Here is a 23,466-nt window from a genome sequence, read left to right as displayed (position 1 = left end):
AAAAAATGTCAGGAAAGACCAACTAGAGCAGCTGAACTTTATTTGGGGTTAATCAGAGGCACTTTAAATGATGTCAGGTGTATGCTGACACCTATTTATATGAATTTGAATGTGATTGCTTAATTTTGAACACAGCTACATCCCCACACTTATGCAACCACATTATTTTAGTTTTTTTTGCTTTCTTCCCTCCACCTAAAAGATTTCCGTTTGTATAGTTTATAGGTCACATTAAAGGTGGAAAAAGTTCTGAAATTATTTATCTTTGTCTCAGCACAGCACATTTATCTTTTGTACAGCACAGGAACCTGCCATTTTACCAGGGGTGTGTAGACTTTTTATATCCACTGTATCTTATCCCATATTGGCCCTTCCAAAAGCTTTCCTACAACTGATGACAAACTAACATTACTACTAGTTTTCAGACTAAGATTTTTTTTAATAGTGGCACCATATTAGCATTTCACCAGTCTATTGGCACAGTGCAAGATCTCAATAAATCCTGAAAAATTAATCAAAATCAGCAATCACAAAGCTAAGCTTGTGTAGTACCCAGCCTACCCATTCGGTCCCTGACCAGTGTTCACCTTTACATGTTCAAGCCTCTTTGGAATTTCCTCCTTAGTATCTTATGTAGCAGCAGTTTAATTACTAGAATTGGGTCTATTAAAAGGAAGCTGCTTCCTCAGTTGTGCAGACAGATGAAAAATAGCAGGTTAGTATCTCAACCAACTGACCTCCCTATGATAAGAAGGGTTCCACCCCTTCTTTCTTCATTTATCTTTGCACTTGTTTAACATATTTATAGATATTTTATGTAGGCCTCCCTAGCATTATCCATAGCTTATTTTTATAAGTCTTTACATTTCTAAATTGTAATATTTTTATTCTTTCAAGAACCTAGGACTCCTTTCTTTTAATTCTCCTGAATGGAAAGTGGTCAATCCACTTAGCATGCCCTTGGCCTTATGTGCAGTGAAGAGAGGCTTTTGGAAAAAAGAGAGCTGGGGATTCTTGCTCCTCCCTGCACGGAGCAGGGGATAATTGGTTATTTAATCATCAGTTATTTGCTAGTTTTGTCCATAAAGCTCATGACAACCATAATACAACTGCCCAACTGCTAGTTGATCTTGAGGAAGGCAAAAAATCTTCTCCAATTTGCCTCAAAGGTGAAAAAGAAATTATTCCTAAAACCAAGATACAAGTCAATGGGTTACCTTTACTTTTAATTTCAGTGATCTTGTATTTTCTCACTTGCCAAACCTTTGTTTAAGCTATCTAATATATTTAATACAAGCAGCAATTTTATTTCCATTATCTTGTGGCATTTCTTAGGGCTAACACAGCTTGTGTGTGATTTGAAATATTAATCTTAACTTAATCTGGCAGCGTAGCTGAGGGTGGGGTACCTCTCGTACACGTATACAGTAAACCAGCACCATACCTTAATACTGCCCTTTGTCTCTGGGGCCAAAAATAGATATATGTTATATGGACATACATTATATCTTACTTTTTTTTTAATTATGTGAGAAGTGGTGACCACACACATTTCTTTATTTAAGTTAAGGGATAAGGTGGACAAAGGGTGTGGAATTAAGAAATGTATGTAGGCCCAGGATCAAATTTTACCAAGAGAACCATGAACCTCTGTTTGCACCACCACAAAACTTGACAGTGTTGTAATAGTAACAGTTCTAACAGATTTCTCCATAAATACAGTTTACATCTTTTTGCAGTGCAATCAGGCATCAGTTCATTGTGTGTTGACATTGTTTTGTGGGTTAAAATACTGTTCTCTGTATAATTATTTTCTCTTATATATTCATGTCAGTGGTAATTCCGCCCCTTCTCTCCGCTCCGCAATTACAACTTTAGCGCCAGAGCGGGTCCAGAGGGGGCCACATCGCTAGTGCAGAGAGAGCTAAAAAATGCTTTTTTAAAGTTTAGCACAGAGATACTGTACTTCTGATGTGAACAAAAAAATTCCTGGCAAACATGCTGGTAATGATCAGTCAGTTTAGCAGGAAAGATCAGTATGTTACTGAACTAAACTCTTACACAACATAGCTCCCAAAAATTAAATAAATTGTCCTCATAGAAGATGACAAGATATTACACAGTCTTCTCCTCCTCATTTTTTTGCATGTAGTACTGTTAAGGACTCTCAAGAGGGAGAGGTACTGGTTCTTCCTGTTCACTTGTCTGCTGCAAAATGTTTCCTTATCATGACTGATGAAAAAAATCAATATTTTATTCCTGGAAAAAACAAACCAACAAAGTAATTTGGCTTTTTCATTCACACCGATGTAAAAACATGATGCCTGTAGTCATATGCTAGTGTTTTGTTACTTTAGCTAGGCCTTTGCATGTAATCATATTAAATCATATTGCACCTGTTCAGATTTCAAAACAACAAGCGCTTTATACTCTTCATGTAAATATTTCCTTTCTGTACTTATTACAGTGAAGCATGCCACAATAAATGTAAAAAGAATGATTAGCATACTCATAAATCAGCAATTCTAAGTGTAAGGTTATGCATGCATAATTTCACAGGAATTTGCATCTGCAATATAACTTTGTTATAACTTGTTTTAACTACATCATATGTGACCCTACTTAACTCTAAAGTGTGGCAAACCATGCTTACTTTCAGGGATACACCTGTTAAAAACTCCATTTTAAAGTGTATCTTCACAAGGTTTTAAGAGAAAGTATTATAGCAGGAGTAAACTTTGCTCCAAACTTTGCTTCCCCATCAGAAGCATAGAGCTTTAAATCTTTTCTACCTTTTCCAGGTTCTGTTGGTGTTTCTTATATGACCAGCAGTGAGAATGATAGGATAGAGTTAGTTTAGGAGTTTGTGATAGAATCAGGGAAATGACTGAGGCCAGATATATTGCCAGAGATAAGCAGAAAAATCCATACAGCAGGTTCTCTTTGCTCCCAAATGGAGCTCAAAGACCTGCGTCTATTTTTGCAAAAACCCAGGTGCATCACGCAAAGTGGAAAAAATTTCTTTTTTTTACTTTGCACATTGCCGCCCAGCTGCACCAGAATATTTTGCCCGCATATGGAGCTTTGGGGAGAGGAGGCATAGAAACTTTAGCACACTTGGTGCTTGGGTGCCAGTCGGCCAAGGTAGTAGAAATCCGGCCCTGTTTGAAAATGAGCTGGCTTGAAAGGCAAAGGGAAAACCAGAACATACTTTTTCTAACAATTATTAGTGCTTGAAAGTCTTGAATGGATTTCAGTGCAGAAGTTTCCTAAAGGAGCTCTATTAATTGATGCTTTTTGAAAAAACTTGTTACAGTATTCCTTAAGGGCAGTGGCAGGCAGGGAGATTAGTCGCCCTCTGACAAATCTTCATTGCTGCAGACGACTTATCTCCTTGCAATGCCACCCCAGCGGTGGGATGGCATATGCATTGCTACGATTTGCCGAAGTTGCCCGAACCTTCCTCTCAAGGCAACTTCAGGCGACTTCGGCAAATCATCGCTACATGTATGCCATCCCACCGGCAATTTACATTCTTGCCAGTGGGATGGCATTGCGGGGAGATTAGTTGCCACTGCAACGAAGATTTGTCATGGGGCGACTTATCTCCCTGTCTGCCACTGCCCTAAGAGGAGCACCACCTGGGGGGAAACCCAAAGTGATCTTACTGGCATATCTAGAGTTAATATGCTCATTATTCATTTTCTGCAGAGATCCTCTGAAAAGAAACTAAAAATATTAGCACTGCCCATATATGGTTTAGTGACGAATGGGGGGAAGAGAAAGCTGTGAGAGGTTGTGGTGGCAAGTGCTCTTATGTGTTTGGTAAGCCCCAGGTACCCCAGTTTGACAATATTTGAACAAAGAAATTCTCAGACATGGGGATGCCATGTTTTTTCAATCAGATCAAAAGCTATGATGAATTAAGTGCAAGTTGCAAAGTACAGACCACACAAACCGAGGGGAACCCAGATGTTAACACCTGTTTGTAGCAGTGTTACTTCCATGGTAGAAAATTGTGTCTATATATTCAATCTGTTAGTCTAATCTCATTACTGACACATTGCATTAGTGTGCCGGAAGGTGCGTGCACTATGTAAAACAATTAGCATGTGAATATACCAGAGCAGATCCTAATTCCTGTATTTAGTGGGCATCTGCTTCTAGGGAAAAACTGTTGCTTAAAAAATATATGTGATTAAAAAATATTTGTTACCATTTTTCTGCTGCTCACATTCGTTCTTAATTGAGCCTGTAAAAACAAACAACAGACAGCCTTCTGTATAATATTTGTAGAGTATACATTATAAAGAATTCAAAATCAGTTTCAAACTACCAATATTTGCTAAATATTTAACTTTTATAGAAAAATTACGTTCCACATGTTCTTGGGTGCAGACAAGACATTACATATATGACATGATAAATATAAGCAATATGTCACAATTGTTTTATAATCAGTGGTGCTTATATATAAACTTTGTGCAGCGCAGAATTTTTCCACAGTGAACATATTTGCCATGCCCATGTTTATATTTAGAAAGCTGGAGTAAATTGGTGCATTTAATGTGCAAACATAATTGCAAATTTTATATGCAGTGCGATTGTATTAAAAAAAGAGTTTATGTTTATGCGCACGCCCTGCATTCGAATTAAGCCACAAAGTGAAAATTGGCGGTATATTCTCACACAACAAACATGCACAGTGGCCATGCTCACACAAACCTCAATCTCATTTGCGAGCCATTTGCAAATTTTGACGCACAATGTGCATTTTATAGCGGTTTGAAAAAATAGGAAAGAGAGCCACAGCAGTGCAAAATTTAACCGTTTATGGGAAAACACGCACATGCACAAAACAACCATATGCAAATAAAATATGCACTGTGAAAACTTTATAAATGACCCCCATGCCAAGAATTACTCATCTATGATGTATGTAGAGGCCTCAAAATTAAAAAGAATTGTATTAATACTAATAATAATAAACCATGCATAATAATTTTCATGGCTCTGACTTGTATATGAAAAAAATTGTTTCAATACACCTGAAGTGTCACAAATCCTTGCTGCTCATTTAATGCCATTGGCCTCTTTGTAGCTTTTTTCTTGCCCAGTCATCAATTTCTTAGGGACACTGTGATCTTTGTAATGGCCTAATGGTCATCCAATATGTCTTAATGATGCTTGTAGCAGTGTTCCATAATATACTTGTATGTAATGTCTTCAAAATGTTTTCATATGCCAGTCCTGATTGTACCTGTCATTAAAAGAGCTTCATTTACATTCTGTTGGACCATGGTAAACTCTACACAGTGAAGAAGACTTCAGAGAAACCAAACAACAGCTGATTTTATTTAGGAGTTACTGACACGATCCTATTAAAGGCAATAAAATGCCTAACAAAATTAATCTTGAGTTCAACCTCTACATCAACTATTGTGCTACATGAATGATTAATGGCAACTTTGTAGTTCATTGTTGCTCATAATGCTTTCAGACCTCTCTTGTTTATATAGTTTGTGATTGTACATCCAATTTATGGAAAAAAAAATTCACATCTGTACTGTTTCACCATAAAAAAACATTCCACAGCTAAAGACAAAACTCATCTCTCATAGATGGCGTTCTATCCAAGGGTCTACTGATGAATATACTTACATTTAGACAAAATATGTATACAATATTATAATAGTACTATATTTCTCAAAAGCCCCTCTTTTCAAATATAAGCAAACCTTGCCTCAGTGTTACACTAGTTGCCTAGTTAATTTTAAAATGGTTTAATTCTAGCTAACTTAAATTCCTTAAATGCATGTATTCCCTTAGCAAAATGTTCTGTTACAACATTAACCTCCATTTGTAATAAAAGGCACTAAGTTTGCACATGAGCAGTAGCCCATAGCAACCAATAAGATGTTTGCTTTTAAAGTGGTGACTGGTAAATGCTTGTGGCTGATTGGTTGCTATGGGTTACTGCTCCTGGGCAAAGTTAGTTTCATTTATTACATAACCCCTTAAAAGTTTTGTTTTGCTTTATTGTTCCTTGTTTCTAAAGGGAATACACATATACGCATTTTAAGGACCTTTGCCTTCTATGAGAACAGGTTGTCCCACTTTAGTGACAAGGAAATTAAATTCACTTGGCAGTTATAAGGCACCCCTGCCAGTGAATAAAATTGCAGACCTTTGAACCCATGCCAATTCTCCTCTAAAAAACACAACTTCTAAGGTATATTCCTAGAAGTGCCATACCACCATCTTAAAGGAACAGTTCAGTGTAAAAATGACTCTGGGTTTTTTACCCTTTTTCTATTTAACACTGAACTGTTTATTTAAAGGAGCAGTTCAGTGTAAAAAATAAAAATTGGCAGATAGACTGCTTAAAATAAAAAATGTTTTCAATATAGTTAGTTAAGCAAAAATCTAATCTATAATGGCTGGAGTGGGCAGATGTCTAATATAATGGCCAGAACTCTACTTCCTGCTTTCAGCTCTCTAAGCTGTTAGTAGTCAGTAACCAATCAATGACTTAGGGGGGGAGGGGCATATGGGCCATAACTATTCAGTTAGTTTACATTTGAATCTGACCTGTGTGTTCACAAATTAACTGAACAGTTGTGTCCCATGTGGCTTCCCTTAAAGTCACTGACAAACTAAGAGGTTAGAGAGCAGGAAGTACAGTTCTGGCTATTATGTTAGACATCTGCTCACTCCAGCCTTTATAGATTACATTTTTGCCTAACTAACTATATTACAAATATTTTTGTGCAGTCTATCCATTTTACCCAGTTTCATTCTTACACTGAACTGTTCCTTTAGTGTGATGACACACGGGGCGATTAGCCGCTGTGACTTTTAATTAACTCAGTTCCACCCATAGAGTACAATTGTGTTGCCGCGTCAAATCGTGTTCGAAATTTTGTTGCGCGAATTAGTCGCTGTGACTTTTCAAAAAGTTGCGGTGACTAATCGCCCCATGTGTCTTCGCCCTTAAGCTTACTCCCAGCTGTGCTTTCAGTATCCCAGATACTGAGCATGAGAAGTGAAGTAAATTTCTGATTTCACTGTGCATGAGCACCTTCCTTGATAGCCACAAGTCACTGCTGGGTGCCAGCCCGGGGTCCAAGGTTAGCAATTGTATTGGAGAGTACCTAACATAATGGCATCTTTCCAGGACTGCTTAAAGGAACAGTTCAGTGTAAAAATGACTCTGGGTTTTTTATCCTTTTTCATTTTTACACTGAACTGTTTATTTAAAGGAGCAGTTCAGCGTAAAAAATAAAAATTGGCAAAACAGATAGACTGCTTAAAATAAAAAATGTTTTCAATATAGTTAGTTAAGCAAAAATCTAATCTATAATGGCTGGAGTGGGCAGATGTCTAATATAATGTCCAGAACTCTACTTCCTGCTTTCAGCTCTCTAAGCTGTTAGCAGTCAGTAACCAATCAATTACTTAGGGGGGGAGGGGCATATGGGCCATAACTATTCAGTTAGTTTACATTTGAATCTGACCTGTGTGTTCACAAATTAACTGAACGGTTGTGTCCCATGTGGCTTCCTTTAAAGTCACTGACAAACTAAGAGGTTAGAGAGCAGGAAGTACAGTTCTGGATATTATGTTAGACATCTGCTCACTCCAGCCTTTATAGATTACATTTTTGCCTAACTAACTTTATTACAAATATTTTTGTGCAGTCTATCCATTTTACCCAGTTTCATTCTTACACTGAAGTGTTCCTTTAGGGTGAAGACACATGGGGCGATTAGGCGCTGTGACTTTTAATTAACTCAGTTCCGCCCATAGAGTACAATTGCGTCACTGCGACAAATCGTGTTCGAAATTTAAACATATACACGTATAACTACATTGAATAAGTAAAAAGCAAGGTTTTTTAACCAGCAGATAGTTTATTATGTTAAGTGACCTATTAAAGAATCTCGCCTAACAGTTAATATTTTTATTACATCCTTATCCTTCATCCACCATTTAGTGATGGTCTGTGTACTCCTTTAGAGATCACATGACCAGAAATAATGCCTTTTTAACTGTAACAGAAAGAAGTGTGAAAGCAAAAGGCAGAACTCTGTCCATTAATTAGCTGATGTGACCTAGCATGTATGTGTGCCTTGGCTTGTTTGTGTGCACCTTAATAATTAAAATGGAAATTTTCTGTTTAGGATTACCCAACAGCACATACTACTAAAAAAATATATTTTTATGAAAATGGTTTATTTAGATGAAGCAGGGTTTTGCATATGAGCTTGTTTATGCAATTTATTTTAATAGAGACCTACATTGTTTGGTGGTATGGTTTTTCTTTAAATTATTCTTCTTTGCTGCAGTGTTATTTGGAAGTAAGTCGTTTTTTTTTTTATAGAAAAAGAACAAACTAAGTTATTTTAAAATAGAATATTGGTTTACTTAAAACTTGTTTGGGTGGCTAGTGTTTAGGGCAAAGTACAGCATGGGAGTGGCAGTACTGCAAGGCATTTTGTAGAATACAGTGAAACTGAATAAAGCCAAGGGCTGTAGGACACAGCTTAGTATGTGTGGCCCGGTGCTGTTTTGCAGTATGAAGACTTGGGGAGGACAGATAGATTCAGGATTAAATCTGAAATCCCCCACTTTAAAGAGCTTAGATTGGGCATCTGATTCCTGTGTCAGGAGATCGTGGCAGCAGAGCTAAAGGATTAGAAACAGTTGTTACCTGTCACATTGAATCAACACATCTCAGAGGATCTCAAAGCAACTGCTAGGGGGCAGGGCATTGTGTATGCCAGAGAGAAAATGAGATAGTATTGCAGAGAATGCCCTGTGCCTGGCATTGATATACAGGCGGACAGCGTAAATAAGTATCAGCTTTCTTATCACTTTCAGTTTAATCACACTTGAGATACACTCAGCCCTCAATATAGCAAATGAGGTAATACTTACGACAACAGTAACATGCTTTCTGTATCATCTTCATTGTGGAATGAGCACAAGCCACTGCGGTACTTTGCTGCAAACAACTGTTTATCTACCATTTTCTGTATTAACAGTGGCTGCACATACATAACTACAAACCAAGACTGGCTATTAATTGGTATGTAAGGGAAGGATGAATGACCTTGAGATATATGACAAAGAAAGCAAGCTTTTAGGTGTTTGGTAATTTAATATGCCTACCACCCAAAGCTATGCTCTTGAAAGCACTTTTACAACTCCCACAGCTTAATTTTGACCTTTTTATATTGGTGATAAGGGGCCTATTCTTATTATTATAATACTTACTCTGTGATAATAAATTGTGTAAATATATGTCCCAAAATCATATTTGCATTAAATAATTTCAGTACTCAAACACTATATGCAAAGAACAAACAAAGCTCTCTCTACCTGTCCCTCAAGAAATGTGAATGTTCCCTATTACGCCTGTCCTACTCAAATCCCCACCCATCTCTAATCTCAAAGACTCCTAATGGGATTTCATAGGTCAGGTGATAATTGGAAAGCTTTCATCCTGAAAACTCATCCTAAAGAGAGCAGATCAAGACAGAAGGCATTGAAAAGAAAGATGAGACATTAGCAAGTGAGACAGAACAAAGCAGACTTAAAAAGTGGAGCCCTATGAAGGAGAAATAGATTGAAGAGAAAGAGAGACAGAAGCAAGGGGCACTGCATTGGGTTTGCTAAAGGCAGATAACTTGTCTACAAAAACTAATAAAAACCATAGATAGCTAAGGGAAAGGTTTTCAGGTATTTTCAGGAAAGTGGTATACAGGAATCTAAACTCATAGGGTGCACAAGCACCCTTTTGACATCCAAAATAGCAAACGTAAGCATACCAAGTACAGGGGTGGAGGGTCAAGAGGTTAATATTCAAAGTAACGAGGACACTGAGATCCTCAGCATTTCTAGAGCATTAGAAGAAATGGGGAGCGGAGCAAGTGCAGAAGACAAGGAGCTTGCAAAACGATCAAAGGAGCTAGAGAAGAAACTACAAGAAGATGCAGCAATGGATGCCAAGACTGTGAAACTTCTACTGTTGGGTGAGAATGGGAAATGAACAATGGGGGATCAGTGATGACAATGTTTATGCATTGCTTGGTGCATATGATTCAGGTACATACTTCTGTTTACTTGGGTATTATTATTCTCTTAAATACTCAAAGGCAGAATTGATTGAAGGTTATGAAAAAAAGATTGGTTTATTCAAATGTATCAGAGGGGGACATTAGCGTTACTGAATCTCTATGCTGATATATAGAGTAAACTTGCATCACAAGCTTTGCAATGTGCCAAGATTTTCTGCAGGTCTGTGTGGTTATTCTTACTGTTTGAAACCAGACAGTGACATGAAAATCAGCTTTCTCAGACTGTCCCAAAACCTTAATAGGTGGCAATGTAGAGCATAGGGAGTATGGTTGAAATTGCCAACTCATCCTAAAAACACCTACTGAATGACTTTTGGTCATTGCCAAGAGCTCCATAGATGTGAATAAGCAAGTAGAGGGGTAGCTGTGTGTATGAACTTGTTTATTTCAAACATTGAATGCCAGTGCAGATAGATGTGAATAAGCAAGTAGAGGGGTAGCTGTGTGTATGAACTTGTTTATTTCAAACATTGAATGCCAGTGCAGATAGATGCGAATAAGCAAGTAGAGAGGGTAGCTGTGTGTGTATGAACTTGTTTATTTTAAACAGTTAAGAGAGATGACCAAAATGTGCATAATGAACAGGACATTCTTCTTAAATCAAATCGTGTAAAGCTTGTTTCTACAGTTAGCATTGGAACATGTTCCTGCTACACTATTTACAGTATACAGTAATATTGCTGACAGTGGAACAGAAGTTTCTTTTAACAGAGTTTCTTACACTTTCCCTTAAATAGAGAGTCCTTTAAAATGTACAGCTAACCTCAGCAGCCCCTCATTGATTCCAAAATTCATTACAGATGTGTGCAATAAACATTTATATATTCAAGGATATTTAATTATATAATAAGTAACTTTCTTCTAAGATGCTTGAATGAGATTCTGGTTTCTTTTAGAATAAAATAAATAGTAAAGTGATAACCAACTTTTGGTATTTCTGCCCACTGCCACACTGATCCCAGCATGGTTAGCCAGTGCTCTGACAATATATTCTCTTTGTAGAGTCACATAGTAGTTATATCAAAGAGACACTAATATGTGACTATATCATTACTATGTAATTTGTGGAAAATTGAGGGGATGTACATTTAGAGTGGGAAAACAATCTGTGGACTCTGGCAAATGGCAAAGGGGCTGCTGTAAGATGCCATAGACAGTCACTATTTATTGGGCTGGTGAGGCTTTTAAAGACTCTGTGGACTTGAAATGCCAGGGCGTATTTTAAATCCAAGTACAGACCTGAAAACACATTCTCATGTTGTTCTCTAGTATCAAAAAAATGTACCCATGACACCTAGAGTTAATGCCTGTACATTATATTCAAAGGGATAGGGATGGCAGATAAAATGTACAACACTTTCATGAAAGTGAAAGAAATGTTAATAGTGATGTAAAGCGTGGATGTCCTAGAGCAAAGAGTTGATCTCCGATGCAGTTAATCCTTTAATATAACTGTACCAGCAGCTGCTGCTCATTAGCTTGATGATTTTCTGAAGGTGATTAGCAGGAGATGAGAGATGTCAGTGCAGAGTTGAGAAGGAGGATGCTGCAAAGAACATTATCTGTTTCATTACGCAAACACTAAAATTAGCCTATACTAAAAAAGAAGGCTTACACAGATAGAAAAGTATGTTTGCATTATACTCAGGGCATTTTTAGGATACATTTGCGGAAAGTGTGCACATCATATAATTGTTTCATGGCTTTTTATCGTGTATAATTAATGGCTTTTTATCGTTTATAGCAGCTGGTCAACTCCAGATTGTGGGTTAGACCGAGCGCTGGCACAATAGTGTGTTTCTAGCAGCTGGTCAACGCTACAGCGTGGGTTAGACCGAGCGCTGGCGATTTCTGACTGCCACATTCCCAAATAAAAGAAGGCTGACAAGCCAGTGTACCTGTGTGTAGGTCATTGCCATGCTAACGAATAAGATCATTTTCAAGTATTTGCCCAGCCAGTTAAGGTGGCCATAAATGGGCAGATTCAAGCTTTGAGTCCTTTAGACCAATTCAGTAACTTATCTGCCTGTTTATAGGGCCCCCCAGCAGGCCCCCCAATTGATATCTGGGCAAAAGTCGGCAGGTGTCAATAGGGCAGGTTTGATTTACCACATTGGATCAGGAACTGTATTGGCTCATTGATGCGGTCCTCTGTCCAATGGCCTATACCTATTGCCCACCTCAGGTGGGCAAAATAGCTTGTGTGCTTCCCCTAACATCTTCCTTTAGCCCTCATTCTGACTGTATTTTAAACCTTTGTATGCTGGTTCTACTTGACCTATCCTCACTGTTGACAGGTCATGTAGCATAGCATAGAGCAATGAGAAAGCCAAAACTTGGAATTTCTTGCAACTGTATTGGTTATTTTATGTACTGACAGTACTGTTCTCTCCAAGCAGTGCATTTCAGCACTTTGAGGAAAGAGGCAACAAGAAATTAAAGTGAACTTGGTCTGGCAGATGTGTGAAGGTGATAAAGCAAACATGGTGTCAGCGTTTCCTATTAAAGTAGAAACCAGCATGTTGTAAAATAAACAGAGCAGCTTATGGAAAGCCTTAAATAGGGGCAGCGTACTCACTATTCTTGTCCCTGAGTAGCAATGCAGTTGTGCTAGGATGGCACAGATTAGGATTAGTAGAGGACTTTGCCGAGCTGCTGTTACTAAACCCTCTACAGGAGGGGACTGTACAGCTTAGCTCCAGGAAGCTTCTTTAGAAGGGGCCTTTGCCTGAATCCTTTGGCCTTTTCCTGAATCCTTTGACTCCAACCTAAACCAGCATGCATTTATGCATACCTGTAACAAATACACCCCAACTTTTCTTGTATATTTTGCCACCAGTATGTACAAGTGGAGCATGTATAGCTATGCCCTCAGTGTCTCTATAAAGCATATTAACAACTCTTGAATAACACAGGTTCTTACCTGTGTTATTCAAGAGTTGTTAATATGCTTTATAGAGACACTGAGGGCATAGCTATACATGCTCCACTTGTACATACTGGTGGCAAAATATACAATTGGTTTTAATGTTAAACAATATTAGTAGCCTTAAAGCATTAGGAATCAAATTACAGCAAAACCCTGGAAAATCTCAGGTTCTAAATATACTGGATCCTATACATGTACAATGATTTCAGCATTTGGAGCTAAAGAGTGGTCAGATGTTATTTATTACAAAATTAGCTATGTTGCTGCAAAGAAATCTTTAATATGTATAGGCTGACTTAAAAGATGTCAGGGCTCACTGATTAATGGTTGTACAGGGTGATCCAAATTAAAAATGTTGTTCAAGTTGCAGAATGAAGCAGTGTAAGGTGCAATGGAATCCCTCTACTTAAAGGAGAAGGAAAGTCATTTTGGCATTTTACTACCAATAGATTCGCCACATTAGTGTCACCTAGAACACTATATTCATTCTGCAGAAAACATTACAATACCTGAGTAAAGAGCCCTAGAAGCTTTCTCTGTTTGTTTAAGATAGCAGCTGCCATTTTAAGTAGCTTCCTGCTTGCAGCTCTAGTCGTTGTAGCTCAGATTACACATTCCTAAGGGTGGGGGGAGTGAGTTTTATGAATTCTTATGGGAGGGGGGAGCAGGAGAGGGAAGGAAACTGCACAGACTCCATGGATGAAGAATTTTTCTAAGAGAGGAAGTCGGATACCCAAGAACATTTACAAAAAAGGAGATAAGAAATCCTGTGTTTCTTTTGATAGAGGACTCTGTGGTTGCTTATGGTTGTATTTACATAGACCTTTCTGATAAAGCTTACTTAATTTTTACCTTTCCTTCTCATTTAATAACTGCTATAAGCAGGTTATAACATCTGCTTATAGCAGTTATTAAATGAGAAGGAAAGGTAAAAAATACAAAGTTACCTTGAGCATTCTGAATTATGTGTAAGCTAGGTAGTGTCCCAGGTGTGCACTATATGCTGCCCCTATTGTACTGCATACAGCACAAGTCTGTGCACCATTCTAGGCCAAGAAACCTAGCAATGCAAGATTATATAAGAAATATATTTATAAAATATATGGTTCTTTGTTTAAGTGAACATAAATAGCATGAACACACTAGCCATCTCTCCTGTTTAATAATTTTGCTGGCAATGTTTTTAAAGTCAGACTAAGCATTTTACTTTTTAATTTCACCTGCAACACATGTATAACCTTTTATAAAACAAAAGAGCCATGAATATCCTGTAAGTTATCATTATAAACAGGACTTGATTATGTCATCAGTTATAATCAGTGCTACATAAAATATAGCATTTCTAGCATATTCATTTTTAGTTCTCCATTATATTTGGTGTGTAGTCAGTGCTTGTGCATGGGCATCAGGTTTTACCTATTCTAGCACATACACAAGATTTTGGAGTGATACAGAACTTGCCTTAATAATAGTGTTAACAAAATAGTGCCTGTCTGCTAACTGTAATTGTGAATCATAAGACTGAAAAAACAAGATTCAAATAATTGACAGCTATTGGCAACTTATTTAGTATATTAGCCCCAATCTTCTCTAAAACTGATTGGACTTAATAATGTACAAGGTTCATTCCACCATATTGGCCATACAGATCATTGACTGTTAGGATCACTTTAGAAGTGCAGCCCCATTCTGCTCCAGCTTGATCACATGGAGTAATAGGCTGACATGATTTTCATTAAAGCGATACTGACACCAGAAATTAAACCTTTTTTTACATCTATCATAACATTGTCTTTGCATGACCTTCATTTTTGCCATAAAAGTATTTGCCCAATGCTTTTATATTACCTGTCTGATCCCCCATGTTCCCCTATAAGAGGGCTGCCATATTTGTCCAGCAGAGGGCCGTTAGCATTAGAAGCTATAACTGACAGGCTGAGAAGGGACAGTCAGGTTTAGGAACTTCAAGTAACAATTATTTACAAAAGCAAATCTCTCAGCGAAAATCAATTAACATGACCTATAGGCAACTTTTTATGTACATTCATATTTTGAAGAGTCATTTTTTAGTGTCAGTATCACTTTAAGGGGTATACTTTAGAACATGGATCATAAATAGCTAATATGTATGTCCAGATTGACGTGTGCCATATTAATAAAAAGCAGTGGTTCCTGTTAAGTGTTACTGTTAACTGCTGTTACGGTTTTCTGTTGCCTATCTATCTTTTCAGGCTCTCTACTACTCATCTTGGATTCTGAGTTTCAAGTAGTTGCCTGGTTGCTGAGAAAATTAAGCAACCAACCATATAGCAGTTGAAATTTCCAGCCTGACAGATGGAAAGCAAAAATTTTACTTTTTTTATATATACATTATTTTAAAATCTCTGCTGCTTTGTGTCATTTTTTAGTAGGGGATTTTTTTCATTCTTCCACTGACTATGAAAAAAATCATAAAATACTTTTCTTTTAGCATTAGAGCTGAACAGCAGATTGCAACGACCTCTCGTATAAAAGTGTATTGGGTACTACCTATAATTTTTGTTTTTTTTTATATTCTCCCCCATATATAAACATCAGTAAGTAATTTATACCAATTTGCTCTGCTGATTTGTCTTTCTGCAGGTGCTGGAGAATCTGGCAAAAGCACAATTGTTAAGCAGATGAAGTAAGTGCCCCTTGCTATGATAATATCTTAAAAACTGTACAAATCTAAACATTACTATTTCATTAAACACAGTCCAACAGGACTTAGTAGGAGGCTTAAAACTGAAGAATGGGCCAAAGGGCTAAGCAGTATTCCTGCAATGGCCTCTGTAATATACATTTTCATTCAGTGTCGGACTGGCCCAAAGGGATACCAGGTAAACTCCCAGTGGGCCCTCCTGCTGCTAGCCATTTGGCCTAATTCATGGTCATTTGCTATATCTTTATGGGAACAATTCAACTAAACATAAAGAAGAATAGTATGTAAAGAAAAAAAACAAGAAAAATATAGAGACTATGTAAGAAGTGGATGAAAAATAGTTTGAAAAGTGGGCCTATGGTCTACGGTTTTCTGGTGGGCCCCTCGCATCCCAGTCCATCATTGTTCTCATTAGATATATTGCTAAGTACAATGTGTGCATGCCCATGTGCAAAGCTCCTTTCAAGTGAATTTAGTTAAAATGTTTTAAATGGAGATGCAATTATGGATATATTGTCTAAGGTTCACAAGGTCCAAATGTACTTCATTTTTTTAACAATGTGTTAGGTAACGCAATTTCATTGAGAATGAATAGTTTTGCATCAAAATGTTTTCAGGTGAGAATTGTATCAGTCATGTTATCCCATATTTTCATTGTATCTTTCTATTTTTTTAATTATGCCTTTTTCTTTGTATTATCATTTTTTCTACCCAAAGAATTATTCACCAGGATGGGTACTCAGAGCAAGAATGCATTGAATTCAGAGCTATCATATATGGAAATATACTGCAGTCCATCCTGGCCATTATCCGTGCTATGTCCACTTTAGGAATTGATTATGGAGACTCTAGTAGAGCGGTCAGTATCAGCTTTGGCATTTTTAACTATTGGTAGCTTTTACATTCTTTCACAAAGAACCCCAAATCAAAACATTTTAGCAACCAGTACCTCACGATGGCAGTGTGCAGTAAACCAGCCAGCTGTATTTACTGTGGAGAGATTCCCTGCTAAGAATTTCTGAAATGTATTCTATCTACAGAATATACTGAGACTGCCATCTGCTGGTTTTCCTTTCCCATTATCTGTCCTCTGTTTCAATTAAATCAGAAAAATAGTGCCTTTCTAATTGTTCTCCTATTCCTACCCGGTCTTCCTCACCTCATCATAGGATGATGGACGCATTCTCTCCCACCTGGCAGACTCCATTGAGGAAGGTACAATGCCTCAAGAGCTTGTGGACGTGATAAAAAAACTGTGGAAAGATGACGGTGTGCAAGCATGCTTTGAAAGAGCCGCAGAATACCAGCTCAATGACTCCGCAGCCTAGTGAGTGATATGAATGTGGATATTAGAAATGTATTGGCTGCTGACTAGAAATCTTTGGGCCTTGTTCACACCAGCAGCTTGTTAGACAGTTTCAGCATAAAAAAATCTGAAGTGACAGAAGTCTATGGACCAAAAAATCTATTACTTGCCTTGTGGTGGGTTCACAGGTGAGGGGGACTATCATAAAGCAGACCCCAAGATCCAGGACGCCACAGTGTCTTCTGTATGGTAGTTACACCACTGTCTATGGGGTTGCTGAACTTTTAAATAGATTTAGAGGAGAAGCAAAAGCTTCAATCACTGAGGGGGTGCCAAATGTTAGGCAATCCTCACTGATTGTTAAGCACTTACGTGATACCCCAGGAGGTGCTGCTGTTAGCAGAAAACTGCACCTGTCCAGGGTACTTAGGCGTGAGCGATTCTCTTTCTGCTTCTTCTACTTTCTTTAAAATCCCAGGGCTGCCAGTGGCTGCCAGTGTCCCTCCCCTGACATGTTGAAAGTAAGTTTCACTTACTCGCGCTCAGGGTAGGACGTTGAGCGGGTGGCGGAGGCCCTTGCGGGGGGCTAGGGGGCATGGCAAGGGCACCTTGGGGGTGCGGCCCCCCCAGTCTGACCCTGCTAGTGATCCATAGCAGGCAGCATTTACTGGCCACCTGGTTGAAAACACACATTAGAAAGGATGCTATGAGTTACTAGATATAGGAAAACTTTTGACATTATTACATTATCCCATTATATCTAGACAAAAAAGCATCCAAAGTAGTTCTAGGTATTTTTTTCTCTGTTGGTTTCTTATACATATGTCACAGTATTCCCATTAGCGAAAATACACCCAATACCCTACCATTTCTCTTCTCATTTTTAGGCCCAAAACTGCCTGTCACAAATGGGGACAGTTTCCACTCATGTCAATAAAAGTATGTGTGGGGTGATTTTATTATAAAAAGTAGTAATTATGTGATGACCATATTCCTTTAGGTGTTTAGTAGTAATCCCTCCTATTTTGTTCACAAGCTACTTGAACCAGCTGGACAGGATCACAGCCTCAAACTACATCCCTAATGAGCAGGATGTGCTACGCTCCAGAGTTAAAACAACAGGAATCATTGAATCTCAGTTCTCCTTTAAAGATCTTCACTTCAGGTACCTGATAAAAAAACAGCATACCATGATAGTACTGCAACACCTAGGTTGTCTGGTGCATTAAAGGGGAACTAAAGCTCAACTAAAGAAGTAGGGCAGAAAAATTGTACATGTTTTGGGCTTCTGTACTGGCCCAAGGCAACCACAGCCCTTTAGCAGGGAAGATCTGTGCCTCCAATATGGCCCCAGTATCCCCCCATTTTCTTTTCTGCTTATTCACTGCACATGCTCTGTGCTGCTGTCAGTTACTGAAGGTGGCCTCGGGGGCACCCCAATCAGAAATCCGGCCCTGCGAGTAAGGGGTCTTCCCACAATTCAGATCTCCTACCTTAAGTACTAAAAAATATATTTAAACAGTATTTACACCCAATAGGATTGTTTTGGCTCTAATAAGGAGTAATTATATCTTAGTTGGGATCAAGTACAATGTACTGTTGTATTATTACAGAGAAAAAGAAAACCATTTTTAAAAATGTGAATTGATTAAAATGGAGATGGCCTTCCTGTAATTCGGAACTTTCTGGATAATGGGTCCGATATCTGTACTAGCAGATACAGTAGACAGCTTCAAGAAAAGTTTGGATGACAATCCAGAGACTCACACTATTGTTCTCTAGAAGTCAAAAATATTAAAACTGCCTAGAAAAATGCCCATAAACTCCACTATGCTAAAAGCCATGTGTAAGGGCTCTGACACAAACTTTGTGTTCCATTAGGACTGTGAAAGGTTAGTAAGGCTTATAGAACAGCACAGACCATTACATATTTAAACCTTATTTTGGATTACAGCAAAGCTCTTTACATTTTCTAATCACCAGTGCTTTTTCACTTAGTAGCTACATGAATACCACAAGACTTTCCTTGTGGATTTTTGTACAGGCAACCAGCAATGCCTCCTACAAGTTAATCCCCTCATAAGCAAAGAGTCCTCCACCAAGTCTTTAATTATAAAACATACAGAAGGGCTTAAAGTGAATCTAACACTTAACACACATTTACCACCTTGATATAACTCTCTGCAAGTTGTGTTTTTTTTGTGTGTGGATTTTATATATATTTTTGGTTTTGGTAAGTTCTCCTGTAGGGGTGCACTGAAAAGTAACATGATTTTAAGGGTTCAAATTCAGTTTGAGCCTTTGCTTGGATTTACCCAAATCTGAATCCTGCTGAAATAGGCTCGGACTAGAGTCAAAACCAGAAGCAGGAATTGGCGCATTCCTCATTTCCTGACACACTTTTTGGTTTTAGCCAGGTTGTGCTATAGAATAGGTGTAGCAAAAAATATTTTGCACATTTTTTAAAAGCTTTGTGTGAAGAGACCTGTGTGGGTCTGAATAGGTACAGAACTGCATATTTTCACAAAAAAATATTTATTCCTGGAGGTGTTCAAAACACTTTTAACATATGTATATATATATATAATCATCTGTAATTCTTAACTTATATACCTAAAGCCCAGGGGTCCTGATGCAAAATTTGGCCCACACCCCCCTCCAACCACAGTCCTCCTTACATAAAACACTGATTACACTGCACCCCCAGTGTAATTAGCCACTGCTACTTAATTAGCAGTTGTTTGTCCCTTTATTTGCCCTGAAATAATAGTGAACAGTCTATCTCCATATTTTACAATCAGTAATATTACAATCAGTAGGTGGAATCTATCTTCTTACTGTAAGGCTCCTGTCCTATGGGGAGATTAGTCGTGGTTATCTTTCCGAAGTCACGTGAATTTGCGTGCAGGAGGAAACACAAGAAGTGCAACTTCAAAAAAAACAAAGCGTTGCGTATGCCTTTCCACTGGCGATCCACTATGTTGCCAGTAGAAAGGCATTTTGGGGAGACCTCCCGCCAGACATCAGCCTTACTGAGGTTTCAAAGGGCTATGGTAGAGGTAGGAACTCTGAATTAGGTCTTAGCACTAATCAGTCAGAATGAATGACTCTTGAGATGACTGGATTTGTATTTCGCTTGCTTTTTTAGCTGAGGCAATACCTGTCAAGAGTACATGTAAGGATATATTCTATACTTGTTGAACAGGCTCAAAAGGAAAGTTGCTTCAGAACATCCAGAATAAGTGGAGTTATTTAGTTTAAGCTTTTCCAGACCTGCTTAAAAAAATCCAAAATACTGGGTATAATACGTTTGCTTTGTAGACTGAGCTTAGCATTGTGTCTGCAACTGCAAGTGGTAAAACTTTTGAATCAATCTTTTCTTAATAAACTCCAGTCACTGAGGATTGTATGATGGTCATGCATGTTACAATCATGATCTTTCCTGCAGCCGTTTGTTTGTACCCTCCACTAACATTTAGAGCTAAATCGTCAGATATGAAGGTAGAAATAAAAGAATTCTTCCCCTCTCTGATAATTTAGTACTAAACGCTTGCCTTTGCTCTGGCACCTTCGTATTCCGCCATACACGCACCGAACATTGTATGAAAATATTGGTGCGTGTATGGCCACCTTTACTCAATACTTTGCGTGTTAGAGGAAAAATATACCCAAGCTTGCAGCAGAGCAGCCAGAGCGCTGGCTTCTAGTTCTGTGAAGGCTCTGGAAAGCGTTTATCTAACAGCTCAGCAAATTCTTCATTCTAGTCAGATTTTTCTTGTTTACTCTTTTATCGTTCCGTATATACTTTTATATTTTATTTCTTGAAACCTCTCTCTCAAAAAGACTGAAGTCTGAATCAGAAGATCAGAAGTTGCAATTTCTTTGTACACTGATCCCTAGAGAAAACGCACTTTTTCTTCATCACACATTTTAATTATATTTTGCAGTTTTGGGCTGTGTTTTTTTTCAAAAGCTCTTGAACATGTTTTGACCATGTCCATTAAATCCTCTGCCAAAACTAGTGCTAGTTTTAATTCAGATAAGGCTTTTATTATACCTTCTCAGCCCACCCCTCACTTTCCACATTGCCCAGTCATGTCTTTATTGGCCGGGAGTCTGAAGTTAAAGAATTAGTTGGTTTTCATGTTGCTGATGTTGATTTTCCTGTAACTTCCTGCTCATGGAAATACTATAAGTAAGGCAGATATCTTGGTCTGGCCACGGCTGCACCTTTCCCCATATCTAGAGCCTTCCTTCTTAAAGACCATTTCAGGATCTTTTCATTTCTCTGCTTTTACTAAATCTTCTACCAGTGCAACATTAAATGTGCTCCCTACCGAAAAAAGTTTTTTGTAAGAGAAAATGTAAATCTAAGCAATATTTGGGGGTTTTTTTGTCGCATAATAAATCACTTCAAAATCTCTGGTTTTGGCACCAAAAATGCTCCCTTAAATATTTTCTATTGTTTTAATGTTATATGTAAATTGAACTACTTCCTATTTACTTATTATAACACGTGTGTGTGTGTGTGTGTGTGTGTATATATCTATATTATGTTGTTTTTAAATATGCTCATCACTGTATTAGTAGTAATCTGTGCTGAAACCCATAGCAACCAATCAATAATTTGCAATGTTTAACTGAATGTAGGAAGTATACGGTACTATACTAGTACAAATTTGCCCATTTTGTAAATAAACCTGGGGGACTTGAACTGAACCTTAATTGCCTAGAAAAAAAAAATGGGCCAGTAATAATAAAAAAAAAATTGGGCTTATTCATACTGAAAATCTTTATCAAAAGTTTTCAAGATTCATTTCATCAGTTGTTCCTCATGATTTCATAATGCCTCAATTCCTTTATTTGTAACAGGATGTTTGATGTTGGAGGCCAAAGGTCAGAACGTAAGAAGTGGATCCACTGTTTTGAGGGTGTCACCTGCATCATATTCTGTGGGGCGCTTAGTGCTTATGACATGGTACTGGTGGAAGATGAAGAAGTGGTAGGTTGAGTTGGTAATGTTAAACATTTTGCCACACATATCTAATGAACATGTGGACATACCAAGGGTGAAAGCAGAATTCATTTTAAGCATCAGTGAAAGATTTAAGTTCTTTTAATCAGTGATCAGATGCCAAATACCCTCCAGCAAACAGCAACTTCTACTTTGGCAAGCGTGTCTATCCCCTGAAAAAAAAAAATCTAAAGACAAATAGAATAAAATGACAAAAGTTAAACTTTGGACAGCGTCAACAACAGACTATTGAAAATGCTAGTTTTGTCAATTTGACCTTTAACTTGTACAGTCTGAAAGGTAAGTCACTGCATACATTCCCTTCCCCTGCTCTCTTCCCACAATGGAGGAGAGCTATTCTATTAAAGGGGACCTGACACCAAGACATAAAAATCTGTATAATAAAAGTCCTTTTAAAATTAAACATAAAGCCCAAATTACTTGTTTTATTCACACATCCATACCCAATATAAAGGCATTTAAAAATCCCAGCTGTCAATCATATATCAAAGACCATGGTCTTTGATAACCCACCAGTTAGCCTTTGTGTATCAGACTGCTGGGTGTTCTTTATTTGTTTCCTTAAGTAAGGGTAGTTTATGACTGTACAAAAGCCAAAGTTTTTGTTGGAAAGTTAAACACATCAAGTGAAACAATGATGATAATCATGATTACATTTTTTTCATTACTATGATATAAATGGCACAAATAAAGCTTGTGTTATACATGTATTTTTCCTGTGAAATACAGGTAACAAAAAAGTTTATGTTTTATTTTGCTTTTTCAGAACCGGATGCACGAATCCCTTCACCTGTTTAACAGCATCTGCAATCACAAATTCTTTGCTGCAACTTCAATTGTCCTTTTCCTAAACAAAAAAGATCTTTTTGAACAAAAGATAAAGAAGGTTCATCTAAGCATCTGTTTTCCAGATTACGATGGTGAGCAATTCTTCTTGTGTGGGTTAAGGTGGCCATTTACAGACCATTCCAGTATGGTATCAGTCTGATTGGCCTGTGTGCCTAACAGAGAAATAACAAATGAAGGGTCATACAAAGTATCGCCACTTTCTATTGGTGTGTTTATTCAGGACAAATAGCTGCATCTTCTTTTCACCTTCTCTTCTGCCAGTGCACCAGACAGTGGCTGAAATGGTGGATTGGCAGCAACATTCTCAAACCTACCTGGATATAAAACTGACTAATGTCTATGGTACACCAGTCAGAATCGCCAAACTGCACACAAAATGAAAATGTCACACTATATTTTTACAATGCTACACTGTATTTTGGAAGAGAAAATGGGAGACCGATCCTGTGTTTATTGTAGTTTCTGCTCATGTTGACATTTTCTGGGCAAAAAAAAAAAGCTACCCAATGTACATGATAGATG

General features: G+C 37.8%; 1 protein-coding gene across 2 annotated transcripts in view; it reads left to right on the top strand.

Annotated features, from left to right (window-relative positions):
* Window positions 1-23,466, top strand: part of gnat2 (guanine nucleotide binding protein (G protein), alpha transducing activity polypeptide 2) — a 38,043-nt gene that overhangs the window by 12,911 nt on the left and 1,666 nt on the right. Inside the window, 7 exon segments of one of the 2 annotated variants that reach the window (NM_001142105.1) lie at window positions 9,519-10,037; window positions 15,694-15,736; window positions 16,472-16,613; window positions 16,924-17,081; window positions 18,097-18,225; window positions 21,933-22,062; window positions 22,862-23,015. In NM_001142105.1, coding sequence (NP_001135577.1) covers window positions 9,920-10,037; window positions 15,694-15,736; window positions 16,472-16,613; window positions 16,924-17,081; window positions 18,097-18,225; window positions 21,933-22,062; window positions 22,862-23,015 — 874 coding nt within the window. In that variant the 5' untranslated portion in view covers window positions 9,519-9,919. 2 annotated transcript variants of the gene reach the window in all.

The sequence above is a fragment of the Xenopus tropicalis genome, chromosome 2 (genome assembly GCF_000004195.4).
Source record: "Xenopus tropicalis strain Nigerian chromosome 2, UCB_Xtro_10.0, whole genome shotgun sequence".
Lineage (NCBI taxonomy): Eukaryota > Metazoa > Chordata > Amphibia > Anura > Pipidae > Xenopus > Xenopus tropicalis.
The sequence above is the reverse complement of the archived record's forward strand: the minus strand, read 5'-3'. Positions and strand labels throughout refer to the sequence as shown.